Below are 8,529 nucleotides of genomic sequence, written 5' to 3'. Positions count from 1 at the left end.
ACTAGACCACTGAGACTGCTAGGTGGATGGAGGCAGTCCAAATCCTATGATAGAAATCTCCATAGGGTAGGCCTAACATGATGTGTTCAATAGTAGATGATAAAGCTGATTACAGATAACATGATTGAGAGTTACTGAATCAAATAAGCTGATTACAGATAACATGATTGAGAGTTACTGAATCAAATAAGCCGATTACAGATAACATGATTGAGAGTTACTGAATCAAATAAGCCGATTACAGATAACATGATTGAGAGTTAGGCCGTGTCCGAAACGGCGACTTCGGCTACAGCTACGGCTAGATCGCGCGCGTCTGCCTATTCTTCAACACTGGTAGACGCACTGATCTAGACGTAGCTGTAGCCGAAGTCGTCGTTTCGTACACGGCCTTACTGAATCAAATAAGCTGATTACAGATAACATGATTGAGAGTTACTGAATCAAATAAGCTGATTACAGATAACATGATTGAGAGTAACTGAATCAAATAATGTTTACAATGTAGATTTGTTGTTCTATGTGTGGTATTATTTTCAACTTAAATGGAGGGTTCATAACTTTTGGGAATTACTCCAAAAATTCATGACCCTAACAAATTTACCTGGTAAGAAGCACTGCGGCTGTTGATAATGTCAAACATTTTGCTCAAACAATTTCCTTTCAAAGGAATATGGTTTTAGAGAGCGGGATTCATGTACGTTTCAATCTGAGAAACGTTTCTGCGTGAATGGATTAATCTTCCTGCATGCAAAGACATTACCACTCCAAATTTTAGCAATATCTTCAAAATCCTTTTACCGTTTAAAATAATTTCATTCAGATTTTGCGGAACAAAACTCTCTGAATCTTTTGGCGTATTGCTCCGGTCTAACCGTAGAGAACGATTGAGTTGGGTAGCGCATACATTTGTACAGATGCTCCATCTTTTTCCGAAATGTAAACCGAGTAAAAACGTCAATAATTCCAACGAAATACCGGTGATTCTGTCCATCAATGATATGTAACGGATTTGCAGTGTTTGGAAGTAAACGTTGATTGCAGTTCAAAACTTCGTCCATTTTAAGAAGATTCGCACATTCACAAAAACTAGAGTTGGATTCTCTCAACTCTGGAGGTTCATTTAGCTGGTTCCCTTGGCTGTTTAGCTGGTTCCCTTGGCTATTGCTCATGGTAACCATTCCAGGCAAAACCTGTCCACTAGTCTCACCTAGTCCGACATCATCTTTAGTACTATCAGGTGTGTCCATATCTACAGGTAGGAGTTCTCTTTCGTCGAGTTGGTGTCGTCCCGCTTCGCCAGTAGTACTTAATTCATCATCAGCAGCATAATCCAAGTGCTGTTGAATTCTTGATTCTGTTTCATTAATATCTTGGGGGCTTGACGATTTTGAAGGAGTCTTCAAGCCCGGGTGGATTTTGACGGTAGATCTCTGATTCCACGAGGGAAGTCTCCGCTTGCAGTTCGGACACAAACTGTTTGGACTCTCTGGTAAGAGTTTGACGGATCTGGGGAAGGAAAAATATAAAAATATTAAACGTAATTCACGTCTTGTTGTTTCTGAACTTTCCTCATTGATAATCCGAGCCTAGTCTATGTTTCCATGCAATCTCAAAAGTTTCAGAGTGTGGGTTTGAGTCCCAGTCATGACACTTGTGTCCTTAGCAAGACACTTTAACCATTATCGCTGCGTCTTTCCACAGCTACCTGTCTGACCTCATCACTGTATCTGCCCGACCACTCTGTTCATCATCACATCTCTTGATCCATACGCACAAAATCATTTGATCAAGGACTTTCTCCAGTGCTGCCCCCAACTTTAAAACTCTCTTCCACTCTCCACAGAGAATAGAACAATTCAAAACACAGCTCAAATCCTAATGCTTTCTTGTGCCTTATTTATTATTATTACCATTACTATCCTATTTTATTATTGTTATTATTACCTTCTGGCCCTGACTACAACGTCAGCAAGGTTGTCCGTCATTATCTTTTCATCAGCATGCAGGATTTGAACACCGAGTATGAGACTATAATCCATCACGCCCTGATTCTCAAGAAACTTTGTATCGATCTCAACCTGCTTAATAAACCAACATTTCTGGGCTCCTGAAATAAATGGAAAACCAATTGCTATTTAACAATTTCTTTGTTTTGATTTATATGAAATATTGCATTTTTAACAACATAAGGACGGATGGCAACATCAAGGTGCAGGCTACACTTAAAGGAACACATTGCCTTGGATCGGACGAGTTGGTCTTTAAAATGCATTTGAAATCGTTTGTTATGAAATGCAAATGGTTAGATAGATATTTTAAAAGTAGAATATAATGATCCACACCAGTATCACTCAAAGTTGCACAGTTTTCCTTTGGCGCCGTGAACTATCACGGTCGGCCATTTTGTGGAGTCAAAATTTTAACTCCACAAAATGGCTGACCGGGTTTGCAGGTGGGTTGACAACAACCATAGAGTGCCGCAAAGGGTTAATTGTTTTATTGGAAGAGGATATTTTGACATACCTATTTGAATTGTCTTTCCCTCAAAGTTATTGTCTTTAAGCACAATAACTTTATGGCTTTCTTCCTTTAATGGTTTGACGTAGCGACTAGCAGAACATCCCTTCAAGTCATATCTGATGAGTTAAAGGAACGTTACAGAATTGGTAAGAAACAAAAATTGTGCAGATCACAGATTTACATAAAACTTACACGCTCTAATGATGATGATAGTTTAAAACATCGCTTGAAATATTTCTGACTGAAATGTCATATTTGATGAGAAAGAAATAATCTAACTTCGCGTTTGAAGTTTATCGCTCAGTGAGCGTTATATTCATTTTTATTTTGGCATTGATGCAATGCAAAATGTATAATCGGTTTTTCACTATTCTCTCGTGTGACCCAGATGGCCGATCGATCTCAAACTTCGACAGGTTTGTCAGTTTATGTATATGGTGGATTACACAAAGTGCTTACACTGCCAGCAACTATTTTGTTAGCAAAAACCAGTTAATAATAATAATAATAACAAATTCTTATATAGCGCATTTCACAATAAACCGTATCAATCCGCTTTACATTAGTCCCCTGGTCATTGGGCCAATAAACATCCCTTTAATCTTTCTCAGCTCCCATTAGGGAGTATACAGCTCCGAGCTGCCGTGGCGCTCCGAAAGCTTGTCATTCACAATATCAACCTCTACCCTCGCAGGTACCCATTTATACCCCTTGGTGAAGAGAAGCAATTATAGTAAAGTATCTTGCTCAAGGACACAAGTGTCACGACCGGGATTCGAACCCACACTCCGGTGAATTAGCACCAGAACTTGAATTCGATGCTCTTAACCTGTTCTGTAATGTTCCTTTAAAGAAGAAATATTAGACATATAAAGATATGTTTCAGTTGGAAAACATGGTAAATATAGGGCTTCCTTCACATAAAAAGACTTTGGCTAAAACTTAGACAACTGGACTTATTAACTACAACAATTTAAGGCTAAATAAATAAAAAATAACATGTTTGACCTGGGTTTCTCAGAAAAAGGAAGGAGGAGGGGCTTTTTATTTTGCATTTTTTAATTTAAAGATGGCTGCCATTCCTTTGAAAATGTCAAAATCCACAGTTGTTTTTTTCTACTGCTCAAACACACAATACATAAATGAAACATGTTGGACAAGACATTCAGACAAGACATTCAGATTGTTTTAGATGAGATCGTTTAAAATATATCCCTCTTTTTCATTAATAACAAATAAATAAAAAAATGCATAGAACAAAAAGAAAAAAGAAAAAAAGGAGGCAGCCTTTGAAAGGAAACAAGTTTTTTTTTTACTCGGTATAAAGTGATTAAACTAAGTGAAATTTTATGCAAAGCTGACATTTGCTATTTGGTTCAGATCTATTTCCTAAAATGTTCCCCAAGTGGAGCTTGAATTGGTTTATTGAAACTAATAAAGAAAAACCATCCTGGATTTCATTTTGAACATTGAACATTACCTTTCCGTGATACGGTCATCAGGGTAGAAAACACTCTGCATAACTGTGAAATAGATCTTTAAAAAAAGAGTTTTTATTTTATTAGATTAACCCTTTTGTAATTCATGCTTTCATACAAAGTTGTGTTTTGATATGGAGGAAGGAAATTGGGCTTCCATGCTGTGGATATCTCTACGCGAGACTACGGTTTAACCCTTTCTTGGACCCTGTATTTTAGTAATAAATTGATGACTTATGGACATATTACTTGTTTTCTCCATTTTACAAGAGGAGGTTACAATAGCACCCTCAAGAGTCCTCTTTCCAATTCTGAAAACTATGTGGCCAAGCAATCTTTATATGTTTGTTATTTTGCTGACGGGATTTAAACAGATGCCCATCTAATTGGCCCCCTGTCATCATCTTTTGGTACAATGTAAATCTGTTTATTTTTACAGGCCTTGGGACTTCCCTCTTGAAGGAGCACAGTAATTTCCCTTTTAAGCGGCATTTCTATGAGGAAATTGTAAGTTTGTATTGGAACCTTGCAGAGGGCTCCACAGCACAACCACGGGGCACCACAGCAATTGCCCTAGGTGCTGTGGATCATTTCAAAGGCCTGACCTTACATTAAATGCAGTGGACACTATTGGTAACTACTCAAAATGATGATTAGCATAACACCTCACTTGGTAACGAGTAATGGGGAGAGGTTGATATACTAAAATATTGTGAGAAACGGCTCCCTATAGTGACATAGTTTTCAAGAAAGAAGTAATCTTCCACGAATTTGATTTTGAGACCTCAGATTTAGAATTTGAGGTCTCAAAATCAAGCATCTGAAAGCACACAACTTTGTGTAACCATGGTGCGATAAGGATGTTTTTTTCTTTCCAATAATCTCGCAACTTCTACGACTGATTGAGCCCAAATTTTCACAGGTTTGTTATTTTATGCATATGTTGAGATACACCAACTGTGAAGACTAGTCTTTGACAATTACCAATAGGGTCCACTGTCTTTAAGAGTAAACTAACAATTTCAAGTTTCCTTCCAAACTGTTCCCAAATGATTCCAGCGCCACATCTTTTCACTGTTACAAAGAGACAGTAACTTACCCCTTTACTTCCATTGAGTTTGATGAAGTAGCAGCCTACGATCTTCACTAGTAACGAATGAGGGTAGTTCACAAAATGCTTCACAAGACGTTGCAGGAAATCCTTCCTCAGGAAACAGACATCCGTGTATTTCTCAGTTTTCAAGATAAAGGCTTTATTATTGCTGTAAGATAAACAATGTTCAATGAATCAATGTACAGTATACAAAGAAACAAAGAAACAAAGAAACAAAGAAACAAAGAAACAAAGAAACAAAGAAACAAAGAAACAAACAAACAAACAAACAAACAAACAAACAAACAAACAAACAAACAAACAAACAAACACCACCACAGCTTAAAATCCTATATACTTCAAAATCCTATCCTTGATGCAAATTCAACATCTATTATATCGTTTGCAGTACCTGCTGCTAAAACATGGGATTCGAACTGCCTCTATCTACCGGGATTTCTCAGTGGTCTAAGTTAGTAGACACTGCTCTAGAATTGCAAATGCCATGGGTTTGAATCCCACCCGAGTAATATGCCACTGTTTATTTGTTCACAGAACTCGGGTAAGTATCGAGTTTACAGTGCTAACACACATCGGTGGGTATATGGGTAGAAACCAAAAAAAGTATCTTTATCCCCCGATGCAAATTTAACATCAGTCCATGGAATTCTTTTGTTCTTAGGATCACACTTCAAATGTCACGTTTAAACAACAAAACAACAGCTTGAAACGTAAAGCAATAAGGGAATCAAGAGAGATGTACGTTGGGAGGTTGAGTCGTCGTAGTGGTACCTGTGGTGTTTAGGCTTTAACCACTGAGACACTTAGACATGTTTAATTGGACTGGTTCATGATGATACGTTTATTATTGGTCAGACATCTTGGATTGCAACTAATAGACTTAACAACTACAGTCAATAGAGGGCGGTACAACAACTCTACAGTACCTTTCCTCGCCTTCAGTTTCACCTCTTGGACCCAGGTTTTGTGGATTGGGTTTTCAGTCCCTACCTTACTGCATGGGTTTTGCCCTGGACAAATTCTCTGGGGTTTTCCTCCCACATCTAAAACTTAACCTTCCTTCCTTGTCTTCTCTTTAGTACTACTTCTCTCCATCCAGGTCTTGGCTAGTACAGTGATTAAGTTCTCTTTTCTGAGAGTCCTTGGCTTTAAAAGTCCTTAAGTTTTCTGTAAACTCACCACAGAAAGAAGGTCATTCCACTTCTCGAAGAGGTGATAAATTCCATGAAGAGTTTGGGGAACCCTGATGAGGGGGAAAGTGACTCCAAAAAATCCGACTCTGTAACTCCTATCAAGGTACGTATTGCGGCAAATACTTTAGGAGCATAGCTTCTGAACTCAAAAAGCTGGGAAGAAATAAAATTTTAAAAATCAGATATTATTCAAACCAATTCTGTAAAAAAAAAAATTATTATAATTTTTTACGAAGATCGCCACTTCAAAGTGAGGGCTAAACTTCAAGTGTCAGAAGGGAGTATGTTGCCACCTGCTCCTGGGGCCGTAAGTCAAAGCTTCAAGGTCTATTTTGTTTCAAATTCTCTCTCTAGTCCATTAGGGGTCGGCCGTCCCGTGGTGGTTTGAAAAATGAACTCCCTTCTGCTACTTCTTTTGGGGATGATAGAAAATATTAATATTTTGGTTTTACCCTTCCACTGATGTTGGTTAGCACTATTTACTCAGTACTTTCCCAGAGTTCTGTTCCTCTAGGATGGTCTAGTTGGTAAGACACTGCTCTTAAATTGCAAATGTCATGGGTTCGAGCGCAACCAAGTAATATGGCTGTGATTTTTCACAGACCAAAAAAGTACAGAGTGTACAGTGCTTGTACACACAACAGTGTAAGGATTAAACCAAAGTTAATATTCTTTTAAGTGAATGTTGTCGAACCAGTCTGGTTTTCGGTCATTCCTCTTTCAGCGCGACCAGTAGCGCGTCCTTTCATGCACTGCTTGTCAATATTCCCCCCCCTCCCCCATTGCTTTGTGCTTTATTCAAATTTTCAAATTCTACTTGACTTTTAATTTAATACCTTTTTGAGATCATTCTCGACAAGAGTTATAATTACTTCCTCTTGGTAGTCTTCATCTTGAAGATGAACATCTCCCTTTGAAGATAAACACAACAAATGGTTGTTAATTAATGGATGGTAATCAAAACTTCACCTGGTTACAAATACAGCTTTCGATAGTGTATAGCCTTATGAGAATCATTTCACTATAAAGTGAAAGATATAATTTGTATGTCAAAAAATATAAATCTGAGAAGATATCTCTCACACGTCAAACGATGATGGTTCAATCATGATATCTCAATGTCCGAGGGGGCGACCAGAGAACCCACTCCGCAATCTCAAAAAATGTTAAAAGTTATAAATTCTTACCGTAATTCAGTCCCCAAATACTACGTTTTAACAACACACTACAAATGCTGATTATCCCCGAACTCTCCCGAACGCATCGCGAAGTCACGCACGTGACGAGCGTGCGCATATTATTTTTTCCCCAGGACAAACGTGGAGAATTTTCGCACACGTTCGTCCGTCCTAGAATTTAAAAAAACACTCGATCCCTGCTTTGTGTACAAAACATATGGACACGCGTCTAGGAATCAGACGTCTGGTTCCCAGACGCATGTCCATATGTTTTTGCGAGATTAAAATAAAAATGAAGAGAGATTTTTGATTCCAAAATTCATTGAACAATGATTGAACCATCATCGTTTAACGCGTGAGAGATATAAACCTATGAGGTTACGGGAGACGATAGTCGGACGAAACCGAAAAAGTTCTAGGAGTAGATGTGGACTATCTTTACCTGATTAATTTGTCGTGGGTCATAACACTCTCGTATACCCATCTGTATACAGCGGGATAATTCAAAAAGCTTATGATTCTCGTTGATTTCTATGATTCCTCGTCGAGTCCATTGGTGATGGGCTTTACCAATCAGGGTAGCAAAATCCTTTGAGTGGGATGGCTGGGCAGCCGGAGTCCGAAACTGTTGCCATGTTTTCTGTTTTGGATAATCACAAACCATGCTGTTAGGGGCCAGTCAGAATAGTTTTAGTAAACGTTAAAATAAGAGCTACATTTTGAATATTGAAACAACCTCCAAACTCCTTTTTTTATACTAAACTCTACTTGTTACTAAACTCTACTCTTTTACTGAGACGCTGTACTCCTTTACAATTTTTTTTTTTTTACATCTTCGGTCGTAGGCCTACTACTACTAACTACATCTACATCTACATCATGTTCTACAGACTATCTATCTATTAATTGGGTATTTTTTCTTCCCAGGGCGAACGTGTGCAGATAATTCTACACGTTTGTCCTGAGAAAAAAATCTGCGCACGGTCGGGGACAATCGGCATCGCGCATTAGCAGTAAAAGAGTGGTAGTTGAGAAAATTCACA

At 38.2% G+C, this 8,529-nt stretch overlaps 1 protein-coding gene across 1 annotated transcript; it reads right to left on the bottom strand.

Moving 5' to 3' along the window:
• Positions 1-379: 379 nt before the first annotated feature.
• On the bottom strand, positions 380-8,150 carry LOC117303352 (phosphatidylinositol 4-phosphate 5-kinase-like protein 1). The gene is made up of 8 exons (XM_033787521.1): positions 7,929-8,150; positions 7,145-7,219; positions 6,295-6,461; positions 5,101-5,263; positions 4,004-4,059; positions 2,527-2,639; positions 1,948-2,110; positions 380-1,509 (listed from the first exon to the last, which is right to left on the bottom strand). Exons 1-8 carry the CDS (start codon positions 8,148-8,150, stop codon positions 816-818), a joined length of 1,653 nt encoding a protein of 550 aa, XP_033643412.1. The 3' UTR covers positions 380-815.
• Positions 8,151-8,529: the final 379 nt, after the last annotated feature.

Source organism: Asterias rubens, chromosome 19 (genome assembly GCF_902459465.1).
Source record: "Asterias rubens chromosome 19, eAstRub1.3, whole genome shotgun sequence".
In the NCBI taxonomy this organism is placed as follows: Eukaryota; Metazoa; Echinodermata; class Asteroidea; order Forcipulatida; family Asteriidae; genus Asterias; species Asterias rubens.
This window is presented reverse-complemented; position numbering and strand designations above follow the sequence as displayed.